Source organism: Pundamilia nyererei, unplaced genomic scaffold (assembly GCF_000239375.1).
Source record: "Pundamilia nyererei isolate P.nyererei 1_Seehausen unplaced genomic scaffold, PunNye1.0 scaffold00032, whole genome shotgun sequence".
NCBI lineage: Eukaryota > Metazoa > Chordata > Actinopteri > Cichliformes > Cichlidae > Pundamilia > Pundamilia nyererei.
This window is the reverse complement of record NW_005187433.1, coordinates 3,760,901-3,778,397: the sequence shown is the minus strand read 5'-3', so window position 1 is coordinate 3,778,397 and position 17,497 is coordinate 3,760,901. Positions and strand designations below refer to the sequence as shown.

Genomic DNA, 17,497 nt, shown 5'->3' with positions numbered 1-17,497 from the left:
ACATACGCAAGGAAAGAACCCATGAAGATAGAGTGTAGATCTGGGCTGATTTCTTTAAAATGTAAGAACTAGAGTACTGATCTCGGAGGAAGACTGTACACTTTATCACTCCATTTTAGAAGAGTGTTAGCGTGTGTGATAATCTGTCTATGTGTGTGTCTGTATGTGTGGGCTGTACCTTTGTTCTCTTTAATGATAATATTGGCATCACTCATTCCCTGGTCTTTAACCAGTCTTTTAAAGTCATCCAGGACAGTGTTTCTCACAGTCATAGTTCGGCCTGAAGAACACAATCATTTGGAAAATAAAAACCTTAAAATGGCATTAAGACTTCAGGACTTCACCTAATAGTCACTATAACAACAATCAAGTGTATACTTAAGGACTGTCAAATGAATTCATTTTGGTTTACATTTTTATAAAGCGTTTACTCACTGTAAAGCTTAACTGAGGTGGTCTTATTGCCTGATAACTTCTGCTTGCTCATTATTACTATGGCGTACTCATTGTAGTTTGTGTGAACCACGTATGCATCCACGTCTGCCCCCCACTCTGTGAGAGGGAGAGTACAGGGAGAGTCATAATATCGAAAAATCCGCTGTACAAAAACTCACGTACAGCATTATTTAAACAGATTAAAGACATACTTGCAACATGATAGAAGAATCGTCCTGGTGTGGTGGTCAGCTCATAATCCTCGATCCTCTCCATACATGTTCCTCGTCTTAACACACACACACACACACACACACACACACACACACACACACACACACACACACACACACACACACACACACACACACAAAGAGGGGGGTTTAGAATATACTGGAGTTGAAAGCAGTTAATGTGTAGAGACTCATTTGAAAAAACATGTTTAATACATCAGTGAGCAGATCGCATTAATGTCACAGCTGCTACTGGTATTTTACAGCTTGATAGCTTCTTTTACAGCAGATTCTCAGAATTTGGTAGCTTTCACAAATAAAATTCATCCAGCAAAATTAAATATTATGTTTGTTTTTTTGCCAGATTTCTCTTAAATTTAGGTTAATCCAGTTTCCCTCAATATGTCTGCTGGAATGTTTAGAATGAGTACATTAGCAAAAACAAACAACAAAAAACATTTTTTTGTAAAAACCCACACAGCTTGAAGGGAACACAATAGTGGACAGTGTGTTTTGCTGTCAGAAATACATGCTTGCTGTACATTACTGTTTGCGTCCGCACACCCATGCGTTTTCTACTAACCTCAGTGAAGTTCGAGTCACCTTGAGTTTGCCTTCATTATCACCTCTCTGAAGTACCAGTTTTCCGATGGCTGCACCTGACTTATAACGTTGCATATAGGGACATGTGGATGCAATGGCAATATCATGCCATGTTCCCAAATACTGTCAGGAGAGGTAAACAAAAGGAAGATTTTCACAAATTGATATAAAACTCACAGACTGCTTAACCAAACATCTGGTATAAAAATAAAGATGTTACAAATATAGATTATTAAAAAAGTATATAGTTAAATGTTGTTTTAATGCTGGGTTTAAAGCAAAACGTCAACTTTAATTAAACTATTTTAAGTTTGTTTTAAAAATACAAGTTTGGAGAGGTCCTTGTGTTCTACATCTAAAGGAAACGTTTACTTTGGACCTTCTCAGTCCTGAGAATACAAGTGATTTGAAGCAGTCGTTTGACTGGATCATAAAGGATGTTTTGCAATGAGAAATAGATAAATATTACCTTAGGCTTGCTCTGTCATAGTTATCTATGAGCACTCAATGGATTCATACCCGACCTTTGCACTGTGCAACTAACAGCTCTAGTTTCCATTATAAAAGCCCTCAGCATATAATCCTCATATTTTTAGGTTTCCTCTGCTTGAGATTAAGGCTTAAAGAAATTTTCAGTAAACACTAAAAGAAATAAAATGTTAGAATTTAAATACACAGGAAAAGGGCATACCAGCATCTCCTGCTTTTAACTTTTTGCATTTAACACTTCTCAGAATTATGCAATATGCACAATGTTAAAGAATATTAACCAGAGTGCAGAACTCGAGCACTTACCTGGGTTAAATCAAAGTTTTCCTGTGTGGGGTAAAGCGGGTCTGTGAGTACAGGGAGCCCCTCGAGGCTCCAGGTCCATCCCAGGACCAGCAGAGTAATCACAGTCGCTGCTTTCTGCATCTCACCAGCTTGTCTGTCCACGCGTTGGTAACAATGTCCCCTAAGTATGAAACATCAAAACAACCCCCTCTCACCTCTTGATTAGGAGACAGTGCATTGAACTGCTATGGGCTATGTTTGCCGGGCCCCCCTCATGTACCCAGCCCCCCCACAGCTGAGTAAAAAACAAACAAGTAAAAGAGCAAAGTTCAGATTTTGTGTATCTCACCTGACCACTGCAATGCAAACAAATCAATACTTGTCATGATTGGAGGGACTAATGAGTAACAATAGCATACTAGTTCATCCTAATGTGTATAAGTTATAGAAGTTATCTTTTCTGAACTACAGAGCCCACAATGCTTTGGGCGCATATACAAAAAGTTACGTATCTTGGCGAGTGAGCTGCCGTCTACAGCTCCACCCTTGTAATACCTAAATAACTATTGGTAGCTCAAGCTTGCACTTTGTACCAGTGGATGTACAGACCAGGACCCCAGCTCAAGATCACACTGGAACCTGAAAAATGTTATAATATTATTCACAGACAGGTTAGAGAGCAAAGAGGACCAGATATGACTGGATAGTAGGTCAGCCAGAATCACATTTCTGAGGGCTTGGATTGGACTGATGCATGATTTCAGACATGTGTAAATTGTAACATTATAAAGTTACTAAATTGTAACTTTATAATGTGAAACCATGATGTTGGAGTAAATTTACAAGGTATCCACATGCATGCACGATTCTGTTTCAGCTCTCTCCCTCCATGTCCCGATGGGGAGCGGTGCAGCCCATTTTGAAAATGATTCCTTGGGGCAGTGAAACATACAGGAAACATTTGTACATGAGATATTTTATTACACTTGCCATATGTTTGGTGCTTTTTTTTCTCAAATAGCATGGTCGCTTTATTTGAAATAATATTGGCAATAAAATATTATCTTTAAATAAATATTTGTCACATCTCTTAAACTTGCACATCCAAATGCATATGATAAATAATTGTAGAAAGTATTAGCACACCATGCCATATATAGCAGGTGGTGCAGCTTTAAAAGGGCCTTAAAAGTTAAAGTCCTTTTTTTGTATTTAAACTTGTTTCACACAATAAAAAACAATTTGCATTTTGGACTATGTACCAGCTGTATATTAAGTCTTTGCAGTATGATATAAGAACTTGAAATTCCTTTATGTAGTCTGAAAATCCAAATTAATTTAGATAAACTTTAGATTTGCAAAGTGCACATCAAAAAGAAATTTTGACACAGAAAGTATTTCATGTATAAAAGTAGACCATTGTCGTGTAGTATTCACTGTGGGAGCCTGGCACTATCAAAACAGTCTAAATAAATATACTTAGTGAATCTGGTTTTCTTGTGATGATCGTATCCTTCAGGTTTTACACTTGATCCTGTAGCAAATATATATTTATTAAAACGCTCAAATTTGACAGAAACACAACATCCTTATTGCATTTTTTTTACATTTACATATTTTTATTTATATCAACAGTTAACAAGAGAGTGGAGGCAAAGTCGAGTGGGTGATTTGTGACAGATGGACAGCAGCAAGAGTAAAAGGAAGGTTTAAACGCTGGTAGTCATACCTGGTATGATGTTTGGTTTGGAGACAGTGGCACTGACAAAAAGACCTCGAGGTCTGCCAGCTTGAGGTTGAGCTCAAGGTGGTAGAGCTGAAGATGCTCAGGTTTTTATTGGGATTGACCAGAATAGAAAGGATTAGAAACGTGTACCACAGAGGGACAGCTCAGGTAGAGCAGTTCAGAAATAAAGTTAGAGTGGTAAGGCTGAGACGGTTTAGATATAAGCAAAGGAAGTATAGTGGATATACTTGGCAAAGGATGTTGAATGTGTAGCTGCCAGGCAGGAGTGAAAGAGGAGATCCATGGATATAGTGAAGGAGCACATGCAGAGGATTTATCTGACAGAGGAGGATGGTAAGGATAGGGTCAGATGGTAACAGTGAACTCTTCTTGGGGATGTGTCGTACGTGGAACGGCGTTTCTATTTAACCCTTTGGGAACAATAACCTGAAATAATGACATACAAGGTATTAAAATGCATTAAAGACTCATCACTTTAACATAGTTATAAATCTTGGGTTTTACAGTGTTATATGTTAGTGTGTTAGTGTGAAGCATGCACCTGAGTAGGTGTCTCTGTCATCTTTTCACCTGGAACACACTCACCTGTAAAGGCAGAAGGATTAGAGTTGATGACTTTCTAAAATGCAGTTAGTAATAGAAAACACTAAACATGCAAAACACAACCATGAAGATAATATTCAATAACAGGAGGGAAAAATCAATAACAGTAAGGGTGTCAAACATGGCTATCCCAGCGGGCAAATCTGTTCTGCTTGGGGGGGGGAGACGATGTTATATTACAACAAATCAGGTTCGCTCAGGTTGAACAGCATGTAAAGATGATTTGGACATGTGCAGAGGATAGTGAATATACTGGGCAAAAAATGTTAAAGATGGAGATGACGAGTGTAAACTCATCAATAGTTCTCAGGGAGAGTGTGCACCTTTGTCCTGATTCATGATGACAGCATCATCTCTCATTCCATGCTCTCTGACCACTGTTTTAAAGTGATCCAGCACAGCGGGGCCTGCTTCCACAGTCCGACCTGAAGAGGACAGATTTTCTTTAGTGTTTTATAACACTGACTGTTCATACTCTGTTAAATACTGGAAGGAAACAGAAAGGCAGTGTTAGAATCAGCACATTTAAAGTTCCTAAAATCTCTGTGAGAACAACAAATTTCTATGTTTTTATAATTTTATATTGAAAAACATTAAATCGTTCCAAATTAAAAGGCTAAATGTGAGATCTCATGATTTGAACAAGATTACAGTCAGATATAGAGACAATTAGATTTTATACAATAGCCTCAGAAGCTTTGCAAGTTTTACCTGCTTTAAGTACAATAGATTAGGTGTTGGGAATATGAAGTCTATTATTAGCTTACTCATAATTAATATTGATTGATAAATTAAAGTACCTGACCCTTGTTTTAATTCGGACACAAAGAAATGCACTGCTAAAAAAAAATCTACACAGATATCTTGATAAATCAAAGGTAAAATGGCTGATGATCCAACAGTGGTCACTCACTGTAAAGTTTGGCTATGGTGGTTTTATTTCCTGATGGTTTCTCTGTGCTCAGCAGAAGCATCACAGCATACTTATCATAGGTGGTATGAACCACAAAGGCATCAACGTCGGCCCCGAGCCCTGTAGAAAATAAAGTGTTAACGCATCAGGTTTTCTGACTATTATTTTAGCATCATGAGAATGTTTTTATTGTAGACATGACACAGGAAGGATGTACTATATATGCAGGAAAGCAGAAAACATACTTGCAGTGTGGTAGAAGAATCGCCCTGGAGTGTCCGTCAAACTGTAATCTGTTGAAGTCTCCGTACACAAGCTGTTCCTATATGCAGACACAAACACATGAAAGGTTATATTGAGTGTAGCATACTCATCCACTGCATGAGAAACAGCATGTGGGTGAATCTGACCTGAAAGCAGTGGCTGTCATGGTGAAGTTCTCCTCAGATGCAACATGTTTCAGCTCAAGTGCAACAATGACAGGGTTTCGCCTCTTACGCTGCATATAATGAGGGCAGGTAGACACCACTGCCACCTCATACCACTTTCCCATAAACTGCGAGGAACACGGCATAACATAAAACAGAACAGATACTAATATTATAAAATGGACCAGTCAAAACAAAACAGAACAGCTTAAAAATGTCATGAGTGCAGTTTTGAATTCTGTCAAGGAGTGTGCAGATGTGAGGGAGTAAAGTTTAGGTATTGCATAAGAGAAGGACCTGGCACCCAGATGAACACTGCAGGAAGTTTAAGTTTGGAGGAGATCAGTGAAATATGCAGGGCAGAGCCTGTGAAGAACTTCAAATGTTAATAGTCATGTTTTTAGGGTGAATTCATGGCAGCACAGGGAGCCAGTGTACTGTGGATGAATCAGCAGGGGTGTGACATGTTTAGCTGACTTCTGGATAAGCTGATGTTTCTCAGGAATTTGTGCCAAGATTGCTGAAGTCAAGGCGTGGTGCGACAAGACTCATAATTACTGTACATTAAAACATGTGGATTGACGTGCAGCAATAAAAACAACCTCAGATTATTGAATGAAAAGAAGTGATAAACTTTGTTGTTGGGTGGGGTGGGAAATAACTAAAGAAATTTCATTTTTTAGTATTTTATCCACTCACCTGCTCCAGATCAAAGTTCTCCTGGGTCAGGGTAAGATTTTTTGGCTCCACAGGAGATACCTGGAAGGTCACGAGGGCCCACCCCATTACCAGCACAGACACAGGCCTGACCGCTCCCTGCATTTTGTTAGCCTGCCTGTCCAACCTGTCTCTTTCTGTCACCTCCCAGAAACTTTTGTCTGCTGCCTTTCTGGGTCAAACGGACACCCTGCGTATGTGGCTTTTGTGAATCCCCTCTCAAAACACGACCAAAAGAAGCAAGAAAAGACACAACTTAACGCGCAAAGTTCTGACGATCAGTGTGTCTGTGCACAGAGGTGTGTGCATGTCACTGTGTGTCCTTTGGTCCAAATAATCAGAAATGAATTGCTGGACTTCAGAGTTTGAAGCTAAAACAAACAACTGATCAATATACGTTAGTAATTAACAGATTGTGGGGAAATGTAGCATTAGTATCAGCTACAGAGACTTTTTGATGTTACCACAGACAGAAGTGTCCCTTCAACATACAGCTCATTTAATCTTATTTCTCATGGTATCATGATATCTGCATCATAAACTGTATGTCACATACTGGTGTGTATGTGCCACCTGGTGTTCACTGAGGGAAAAAACTTCCTTTCAGTGACCTTTAGACCACTTGTTTTGTGCCACAAATGCAGTAGAAACTGTAGATAATCTACTCAGAGATTTATTTATTATGTCCAGGCTGAATATTTATTTAATTATGTCAACAGTGTGAAAGAGCACAGCTGATATGGCTCAGGGCAGTCGATGAAGCAGCCAACTTTTATTTACATTTGTCTTTTCAGTGTGAACCTCTGCAGCAACACTTTATGCAAGAGAAAGTGTTTGTGCATATGCAGGTAAAATTTCTTAATTCAAGAAAAATGCAGCTGATCAGAAATATATTTATTGATATATGATGACTGTATCGCCAATATTATAGCTGGTAGAGGTAACTGTCAGGCGATGAACATATAGATCCCAGTAAAACACAGAATTACATACTAACATATTTTACATGTAACCATAATAAGACAAAAAAAACCCACCCTCAAATTAGATTAATAAAAGTCTGGAGGTCAATGTTTATTTAACTATGTGAACTGTGAAAATAATGGAAAACGCTTCATAATCAAGGTTGATCTATAGGATAAATGTAATCAGCAATATCTGCTTCTTGTGCCATTTGCAGTCAGCATCATGTTTGCTGAAGTTTTTTTTAATAATAGTTTATAATACATAAATGCTGTCAGAAACTGGACACAGACACACAGCTGGAACAGCACGAAGAACACGTGATGCCACCCTCATCTCAGGCACAGCAGGGAACCTAGAAGGGGGAACAGAAAGGATTTTATACTAGCTGGACAGAAATCATTCGCACACGCAGATTTAAAATAACCACCTGTGTTTTTTATATATATTTTTCTTTAAAAAAAGAAAAAGAAAAAAAAAGAAATTGCCTTACCTAACGCCCAGACCCTGATGGCGGGCAATTTTCTGTTCACCAGAAAACATACAGACCAAAATTATGACAATTTTTCTTCAACATGCGCGCAGATGTGTATATACTATGTGTATATATGGAGGCGTGTTCCCCCTTGCTTCACCTGCTGGAGGTGGAATCAGAATAGACTCTCTTGGTAAACCGCGAGACAAGGCAAAGGTTTTAAACTTCTGTACGACTTCAGGCCTGACGCTCAGAGTGCGAGCTGCAGACAAGTACAGAAACAGACATGTGGTGTATAGAAGACAGAATTGCAGTGGCCTGCATGTTCAGACGCATCTGTGAGCGTGTCTCACCATAAAGTGCCACCTGTGTGTACTCTCTGTTGAAAACCTTGTGCTTAAGGACCATGGCGTAGTCAGTGTAGTTTGTTTCCACCACAGTGATGTCCTTCACCATGTTATGGCCTGAGAGAAATCGTGACACAGAAGCGAGATTTTAGCACCCCTGCTAGTTGAACATTTAAAAGCAAATTGATAGGCAGATTAAATAAATGAATAAATAGACCAATACATTAAATCTGGATGAAACAGAATTGCCTGTACTAAACCCAAATGGGATGTATATGATTTTTCTATTAGGCCTGTATAGGTTACTTAAAATGCAAAAAGCTAAAAACAAAAAACAAAAAGAAAAAGAAAAAAACATGAACGTAAAACCCCCCCAATTGCATTTGGTAGAAGATAAAATTAATTTACAAGATATGTAATTTTTGTATTGACTTACTGGATGTTAATGAATCTTAATTCGATTAAGATTTAATTCTAAATTATTAAATTTAATAATGTACATTTTGTTATTTAGACAGCAGACTTATATAAATAATAAAAAATACTTAAGTGTCGCATGAAAACTTAAACCTACTTAAAATATTCTCAAAATTGTAATGAAAATTTTATACATTATTGAACAATTTACATTCATTTAAATGTTCATTACAATACAATTCTAACATAATCATAATTATACCACTGTAAAAATTTTAAATTACTGCATTTAATAATATACATTTTGTTATTTAGACAGCATGCTATATAAACAATAAAAAATACTTACATGTCACATGAAAACCGTAACTGTAAAAAATAATAAAAGTAAAAAAGAAAAATCCCCCAAATATATTTGGGTGTGTATTCTGCTCTTATTTCCTGTTCTCAGTCTTATGTCATTACTTTGTCACATGTGCCTGGACTGCACAGCTTCATCCTTGTGATCACTGTGGTTTTTTTGCTCATGACATGTTGCTGATCCTGAATGTCAACTCATGCTGTGAGCACCAGTCAAGTTTTTATTCTATGATGGAAAAAGTCAGTTGTCTTTAGAAAAAGACTCACGTGCACTGAAGTAGGTGAACTGTCCAGGTACACTCGCCCTCTCATACTGGTACTTTTTGATTACACAACCAAAGGATCTGAAAAAAGCAAAGAAAAATAAGTGTTTATCCACAAGTGTCACTTTCTTACTCCTCTCTGTTTAACTCTTTTCCTTGACTAGCACACATATGATAGCTTTGATGTTATTAATTCAATAAAGCCCAATATGTATTATTGTTGTATGCAAGTTTGCCACTCAACCATCTTAAATAACTGTGAGAGCATATTGTGTAAATTACAAAGGTTACTGGAGCACATAAAGGGCATGGACACAATAACAAGTCAAATTTAATTAAAAGATCTTAAAAAGTGTCCTGACTTTGCCCCATAATAGAGTTTAAAAAAGCTCTGCCACAGTCTTTTCTCACACAGACTGAGCGGCATGTCCCTGCGTGTCCACATATGTCAACAGTGATCAAATGTGTCACCCCTGCAAAAACAGACTCACGTTGCCTCCCACATTGTGAGATTAGCATTGCCGTTTGGCAGCGGCGTGATGGTGCCCATGGAGGCCTTAATTATTCTTCGGAATGGGACGAAACGCGGAGAGTCATAGGCGACCCCCACGCGATACCATTTTCCTGCAAACTAAACACACACAAAACAAACAAAAACAGGACACAGTTTATTGGAACTTCTGAGCAGTCATGCACAGGCTACATGTGACCTGTCTGTCACAGTCCCAGACGCACTGGGTGACATAAACCAAATGGTTAAATGCACGTGCATTTAACCATTTGGTTAAATGGTTAAATGCAGGGCTCTTTATTTAAATAAAGAGGAAGAAGTATTTCCCTGAAACAATGAGGTTCTGTATTTTAAGGCACAAATAATGTGTTGGGAGTATTTTTAGTCGGGTAATTGGTGCACTAAGTATTTAAGGAAGCAAGGTGGGGTATGTGGGATTGACTCAAAATAAACTACAGTGCTTGTGTTGATCGGAATGAAAGAGCACATCTTGAAGTGAAATGGTTTGGCTCACATATTTATTTTATCATAGGCTGTAATGTGTACCCTGTTGCAAGCACTTGTGTAAAGCAGGGCATCCTTACCTATCTCAAATGTTCGATGTACATCAAAACCGATGAGCCACTTTCATTTTTCCTCATGTAAAACGGTGTTTACTTGACTTAATGTCAATGATTATAATTATATTGGGAAAGTGTTAACTTTTACTCTTATATAACAGACAATAGCCTACATTTAAAAAAATCCTGGCGGGGAAAATAAAATCAGCTCTACTTTGTGTCAAATAAACATTTTACTTTTAAAATAAAGAATAAAACGTTAAAAGGCTTACAGGCATAATATGGCTAAGAAGAAGTAAGTGCGGGACAATCCCACTTCATAGCCAGTCAAACACATTTCTTGTGGCACATATGCCAAAGAAAGTTAACCTCACACAGTCCATCAAACCAGCAAACGATTTACTTGTGCATTAATCTTGTTTATTGTAAGGTAGCAACTCATCGCAAACTGTGCGCACACATAAAACCACCAGCAGACAGTAGGTGGCGTCATGTAACAAACAACGAACAGCTGTTCTCCTTTTAAAGGAACCCCGTTCTTAACAAAACGAATAAACGTGGTTTGAAACATAAAAAAATATAGAAAAAGAAAAAAGCTTAAAAACCAAACACCCTCCATCCTACCTTCTGCAGGCTAAAATCTTTCTGCGGCTTCACATTTGCATGTACCATCATCATGCACAGCATCACCATGGCAACAGTCATCGTCATGGCTGAGGAAGAGAAGCCGCGAGGTGAGCTGGTGTCTGACCTGAGCCAAAAGTGAACTGTGCAGCCAAAGAGAGGTACAGAGTGGCAAAGCCTGGGGTGATGTTTACTTTCCCCCCCCTGCTGATCCACCCACCTGGTTGTCAGCCAATCATCGCCAAGGTTCAAGGAACAGTAGCCAAGTGTTGGAAATGTGCAAGTCTGAAAACAGCCACGGACTTAAACGCTTTATAGGTTCAGCTTGTGGTTTACCAGAATCAGCTGCGATTCATGAGCTGTCCTCAAAAGCAAAGACTTCACATGATTTCACAACTCCCTGTCCCGCACTGAAAGACACATGAGGAAAAACAAGTCGAGAGACCAGTAACCTGTTTCTCAGCTCTGATGGTTCATTTTTCCATGGAGTACCGCTGTGTTGGCTGCTGCCTCCAGCTTAACTGATATTCGCATTTAAAAGGACAAGTTTGCGCAACAGCAGGGTCAGTCATAAATATCACGCATGTCCCTACAAGAAAGCTGTTCATACCTTTCTGTTAGAGGAGTTTCTCAGATTTTGAAACACCTTCACCAGCCGGCTTGTGGAATTTGGGTCTTAAGATGTCCTTAGGAAATAGGAACAGAAAGCAGTTTCTCCCAAAGAGCCTCTGCTTTAGAGATTTACTGGTGTCACCTTGTTTTTCCATATATCTTTGAAAAACAGAGGTTAACAAAAACAAACAAATTTCAACAGCTAAAATAACATGGAAAATGGACAGTATGAGTTGTGGATTTAAATGTTAAATGTAGGACACAATTACACCAGATGTGTTTGTGGTGCACGCTCAACAGGTGACAGGTCACGTCTAAAAAGATTTGTCCTGGGTCTAAATTAGTGCACGTTTCCTGTACAAATCTGAGGCAGAGTCATAAACTATCTTAAAAACAAACAAACAAAACAAAACAAAACAAAATTCAGCAAAATCTGCAGGGACCAAGACATTCATTTGAATCAGCATTGTGAAGCTTTAGTAAACAAGGTGCACCTCTCTAGAAAATATCAACATGTACAAGTTTTTGCAGTGCTTTGATGAATACATGCATGTGGAAAAGAAATAATATTTTGCTTAAAATCTCTCTTTGAAATCAGTTTAATAGTTTATTACATTAAAGTTACCTTCACATTCCTTTTTTAGGACACACCTTGATCTAAAATGACCTGCTTAGCCCGATATTTGGTACAGCCATTAAGAGGAGCCTGTCTCACTATCAGAATTCAAACTCGACAGTCTGCATCATCAGAAGAAAAAAAAAGTGTCATTGCAATCAGAGTCCAGTGAAGAGTTTAAATATTTTTTTATTAATAATGATGATTTTTCCATTTGCAGCTCTGCTTTTATCTCATTTTCTTGAGATGCATGATGTATACAACGAGCCTTCAGTGGACAAGGGGACATCAGTGTGTCACACACACAGCACACCTCACAGACCTCCTCTACGCACTCTGCACAGAACTGCTGTCTATGGAGTGAGACAATAAAATTATATATACTGAATTAAAAACAAACAACTAATCCTTTTCCACACATGTAGGCAGACATGTTTGAACCACGACAGGGAGGAACAAAGAAAAGTGCAACACAAAAAGATGTGTTATACATAAAGCAGCCAGGCTGCGTGATCACCACTCAGTTTAACTTAACTGTGCCTTAAGAGGTGACTCGTCACTTGTATTTGAAGCGACATACATTGACCGATCTCATTATGAGCTGGGAAGACTGGTGACAGCTTGAAGCCTTTGAGGCTTTCCTCACCAAATTTGACCATTTCAGAAGTTTTGTTGATTTCTTAGTATGAGAGAAGCTGAATGGTCACACCGATCTCCATGTGTGAGTGTGTTAGGGACTCGTGTTAAATCCAAACCGTACAACGATAATGTAAATGTATTCAGATGGTATGGGAACTTGGTTCCTCAGAGTCATTTTAATGACATGCTAAATGAAAGATCTGAATCAGTTTTAAACTTCTTAAACAAATTATCATGCGTGATCATGACCATGCCTAGTTTGTATAGTGTAGTTTCTGACTCAATATTTATTCTCTCAGACATCACAAAACAAAGAGCTCTGAGTAGATGCAAAAAAAATCAAGTGTTTCCCTGAACCAACCCCCCCCCCCCGGCAGATCCTGCTAAGAGAAAAAACAAAAAGCCATTCGATTGTCTTTCAAAATGCATGAATCCTCTTTTCTTATATCAAAACCACAAAAAAGCTATGATTTCACACAAACAACACAAAAGCAAACAGATGTAGCAGTAAAACAATCAAAGTTCAATTAACAGTTGTTCAAAAATAATAATTTAACTCATTAAAAATAATGGAAACATCCTCTTCAGAGTGCTCATTGTGAGACTGTTTAATCACACGCCCCCTGGTGGTCAGGGTCGATGAATGCAACCCCTCAGGTAGAAGCATCATAACAGCCAAACTGAGTTCCCTTTGGATTTACAAATCAGACTTTACCGAACATGATCACCATCACTTATTTTCTTTTTCATACATTCATGAGAACATTTCACACTCATCATTAAAGAATAAATACAAGTTAATGAGAGAGACGGAGGAAGCAGCAACAAATCTGTCGAACGGCTTTGTTTTTGTTGTTTTATTCCCCCAAAACAGGGAAATCACACTTGAGAGCAACTTTGATGGTCACTGTCAGCAGACTGCAGCCATCAAAGTCAACTGCGTCAATCAGTGCAATGCATAAATCAAGAAAAGATGTTTAAACATAAACTGCTGAAAAAGATAACTTGCTGTATTGTAGGCAACTTAGGATGTGATCAGTTGCAATGTAAGAAGAAAAACAAAAACACACACACACAAACAGGGTAATGGCAGACTACAAACAACACACTTTGGTAAACAATATTTGAAAAAGGTTTTGAGCGTTTGTTTGGAACGTCATGTTACGAGACCTTCTGAACCATCTTAAAAGTCAACTACATAAAACCATCAAGTTGCAATTAGGAACTTAGGAAATATGTGAGATGTATTCAGATTTTTTGTTTTGAACAAATGTCTGAATCAGTAATAACACGAAGCAGGAAATGAGTACCCGAGAGAAACGGATGGGATTGGAGGGAGAGGAGAACGGGGAAGAGATGAAGGGAAAGGAATGGGCCGGTTGGCAGAAAGTACAATAAAGGCTTAAAATAAAAGTGCTGAGCAAACAGAAACTTGGGTAAAATACTATATGACAACCCAAGAAAGAAATACAAAGCAAATAAAACTGTTAGCAGACATGTTAAAGTTACAATTAGGACTAAAAGAACAGAAGAGTTTAAAAACAAGAAGTATAGGTTGGTCATTGGAATTGCTATCACAGCAGCCTTGGGAAATTGGACCCCTGCCCAATGACAAAAACAAACCCTTCCTGCACCTGGCAGGATAAAGATGCCAGTCCAGTGGCTGCCGTGAATAGTTCTCAGACAATTTTCAGGAAAATATTTGGAGCTCCTGTGATCCGCGCCAGATTTGCATGACTAGTATGTCAGGTAATTCGGAGACAGACAAAATTAGGTCATGGAAGACGGACACCAACAGAGAGTGAAAGATGAAGTCCAAAAAGGAAGCGTGTGGGCCAGGGCCTGTGAACCTGGGAGGTGAACTCACAGTAAGGCACAGTGCTCTGCTTGTGGTTGATGATGCTCATTCATGCTGCTACAACCTCAGAGAACATCTACTGCAAACAACAGACAATAACATTGATGACAAAGCATGTTGTCTTCTCTTCTTCTACTGCTCCAATGTTGATGCACTCCTTCCAGTTCAAATGTTCCTGCTCCCGCCTTTGAATCTTTGGATCATTCAGTATTCCCTCAACTTGTAGAACATCCCTTTTAGCACCAGATGAACTCCTCACTGATCAGGTGCTTTTGCCACTTCACTCAAATTTATATAATTTAAAAGAATATACACACCCTAATATAGGCAAAGTCTACCTTTCAGGACAAAACCTGCACAAAACAGCCACACAGCAATACTGGACTCATGCTCAGTATGTGAACAAGTCCTGTTTATGGAAATAGCTCCATGTATTTAGTCCAGGGTTGAATCAGTCTGATCACATGACTTTGTGTTTTAACAGCTGATATAAGGAGGACTCCCCAAGCCATTGAAGCACAGATTTGGATACACACAAAGCAGAAAAAAGACAACAGAAAGACTAACAAAATAAATTAATGTCTGTATTTTCTTAAATATGTAGAAACTACAACTTAAATATATTTGGTGTATTTCAGACATTTAAATACAAAGCTTTGTTTTTCTTCATTTCCGATGTGGATAATTATTGCACTGCAATTGCTAGAGCCCTATTTACACCTTCAACCACTGGACTTTGTTTTTACTTCTGTTACAGGTCAAATATGTTGGTCTTTAAAAAGCAAAGAAAGAAAGAAAGCCTTTGGATTTGCTGTAATACAACAGGAATGGAAAAGAAAAGACAAAGAGCTGAGAGTTAAAGGAAATGCTTTGATACATTTGACCTAAAACAGGACGTATGTAGCTATTCCACATGTTTGTCACTTATGGCTAATTGTGCAGGTTAAGTCGACAGCAGTAGCTTCAGTCTGTCACAAAACAATCTCACTAACAGAACAATGAACAGAGAGATAGTTTAGGTCCAAGTAGGTCCCTCTGTTATCTCACATATTTAATGTACTTAATCCATGTTCTTCATCAGCATCCTTTTAAGTCTGTGTTTATCTGGAGTGTCAAGTTTTTGCATCCTGGATGCTAGGCAGCCTATTCCTCTCCTCTTGTTCCTCCTTCATGCCAGCAATAACCTGTGGTTTAATGGACCAGCGTTTACAGGTGGGAGTGTATGAGATCTGTTGGTGGGCGAGGGAGTGCGTGGTTATGAAGGGTGGCTTCAAGTCACCAAGCAGACCTGCTTTCTAGGTTTGTGCCTCTCTCTTTGTTTGCTGAGGTAGCGAGAGAAGTTGTTGAGGAGTATTCAGGAGCGACGGGCAGAGTGGAGTGTGTGTTTTTGAGCGTGACGTGCATCAATCTGTTATTAAGGATGTTAAAGAGCAAAGTGGTTTTGGGAATACGTGTGTGTGTGTTGGCCTGTATATGGCTATTCTCTTCTTTATTGTAATGTATTATTTTTGTGACTAAGGGGACAAAATCTTCTAATTTGGTCACACATATTGTCTTCTGTATTTGTGTGTGAAAGTGTGTGTGTGTGCAAGTATGTGTGTGTGTGTTGATGTAGTGGTCAGCCTGGTCATCACAATTTGCATTTCCCTGACAGAATGGAGCGGTACAGCTCCTCGTCCAGCTGCACGTAGCGCCCTTTGCTGGAATCCAGGAAGTACAGTCTGCCTGACACTGCGCTGGGATCAAAGCTGTCCCGACGCAACTCTGTCTTCTGAAACTTAAAAGTACCTAAGAGAGATACACAGAAAGAGAATGTGTAGAGAGATTCGCTTGCCAAACAATGCCCTTTAATCGAAGTACTCCTATCAATGCTAGTTTTTCTCTTATGAAATCTGCTGTATTTGTAAAATACATCAAATGTATGTTTTATAAAACTATAATACTATCTAAAGTTGAGATATACCTACTCTATTCTACACTGAAGAACAAAACTGGAGATATTCAAAGTACTGAAAAACACAAATGGAGTTTTGTGATGAAAAGAAAAAAAAGTGTCAACAAAGCAAAATATAATTTGTTGCATGGACTCAAAGAGATCAAAAACTTGCTGTAAGGTAGAAATTAGATTACAATATATAATTTCCCCATTGAAGACTAAGAGGGAGCAGAAAAACTAACTTCTACTTAACTGAAAAAACTATGGAAGTGGCTGAGAAAGTTTAAGACTCAGACGGCACTTCAAAAGCAATTGAAGCATTCTGTAAACTAAACAAAGAAATGCGCTTCCTTTCTTATGCAAGATATCAATATTTGGTTGAAGTCATTTTTACCTGTCTTGTTGACCTCTGGGAGGAAGCGGAGGAAGACAGGTCTGGCATATGGAGGGAGAGCCTTCTCCATGTCTTTCACAAACTTCTCCAGGTTAGTGGAGTGAGATGGATCGGCAATGGCTGCCATTCCAGCCTTTCCCTCTGCTCCTGTGCACACAGATGCAGGCAGGTCAGAGGAGGAATTCTAGCGCCAGCTGAGGTTGAAGTTCAGGTCATGTTTGTGCAATGAGACCAAAAGCCTTGTGGAGAACCTTTGTTTACACAGTATCCCACTTGTATTTCTCCCTTTCATATAGCACCAGAGCATCACAGAAGCTTCAGCTTTGTACAGTAGATGAGGCCTGCCTGGCAGTCAACATTCAGCTTTTATTATATTGACACCACTAACTGACTTTATGCATTGTCTTCCTGCACAAAAGTAACATCTCGGGCAGAGAAAAAAGAAAAGGATTTCTTTTTTCTCTGCCCG

At 38.7% G+C, this 17,497-nt stretch overlaps 3 protein-coding genes across 8 annotated transcripts in view; all 3 read right to left on the bottom strand.

Moving 5' to 3' along the window:
* ambp (alpha-1-microglobulin/bikunin precursor) overlaps positions 1-2,186 on the bottom strand; it is an 8,430-nt gene extending 6,244 nt beyond the window's left edge. Inside the window, exons 1-5 of the mRNA XM_005729291.1 lie at positions 2,067-2,186; positions 1,252-1,394; positions 648-724; positions 436-552; positions 179-280 (exon numbers count right to left, since the gene is read on the bottom strand). Coding sequence (XP_005729348.1) covers positions 179-280; positions 436-552; positions 648-724; positions 1,252-1,394; positions 2,067-2,186 — 559 coding nt within the window. The remainder of the gene's footprint in view (positions 1-178; positions 281-435; positions 553-647; positions 725-1,251; positions 1,395-2,066) is intronic.
* A 5,463-nt stretch (positions 2,187-7,649) lies between these two features.
* ptgdsa (prostaglandin D2 synthase a) lies at positions 7,650-11,342 on the bottom strand. The gene is made up of 7 exons (XM_005729290.2): positions 10,974-11,342; positions 9,770-9,909; positions 9,283-9,359; positions 8,245-8,355; positions 8,052-8,153; positions 7,910-7,941; positions 7,650-7,771 (listed from the first exon to the last, which is right to left on the bottom strand). The coding sequence occupies exons 1-6, from the start codon at positions 11,058-11,060 to the stop codon at positions 7,910-7,912; spliced, it is 549 nt and encodes a 182-aa protein (XP_005729347.1). The 5' UTR covers positions 11,061-11,342; the 3' UTR covers positions 7,650-7,771.
* Positions 11,343-12,370: 1,028 nt separating this feature from the next.
* The window catches only part of slc27a4 (solute carrier family 27 member 4), a 22,802-nt gene continuing 17,675 nt past the window's right edge, over positions 12,371-17,497 (bottom strand). For all 6 annotated transcript variants that reach the window (XM_005729285.1, XM_005729289.1, XM_005729286.2 and 3 more), the window contains exons 13-14: positions 17,029-17,175; positions 12,371-16,486 (exon numbers count right to left, since the gene is read on the bottom strand). In XM_005729285.1, the coding sequence (XP_005729342.1) occupies positions 16,329-16,486; positions 17,029-17,175 (305 nt within the window). In that variant the 3' untranslated portion in view covers positions 12,371-16,328. The remainder of the gene's footprint in view (positions 16,487-17,028; positions 17,176-17,497) is intronic.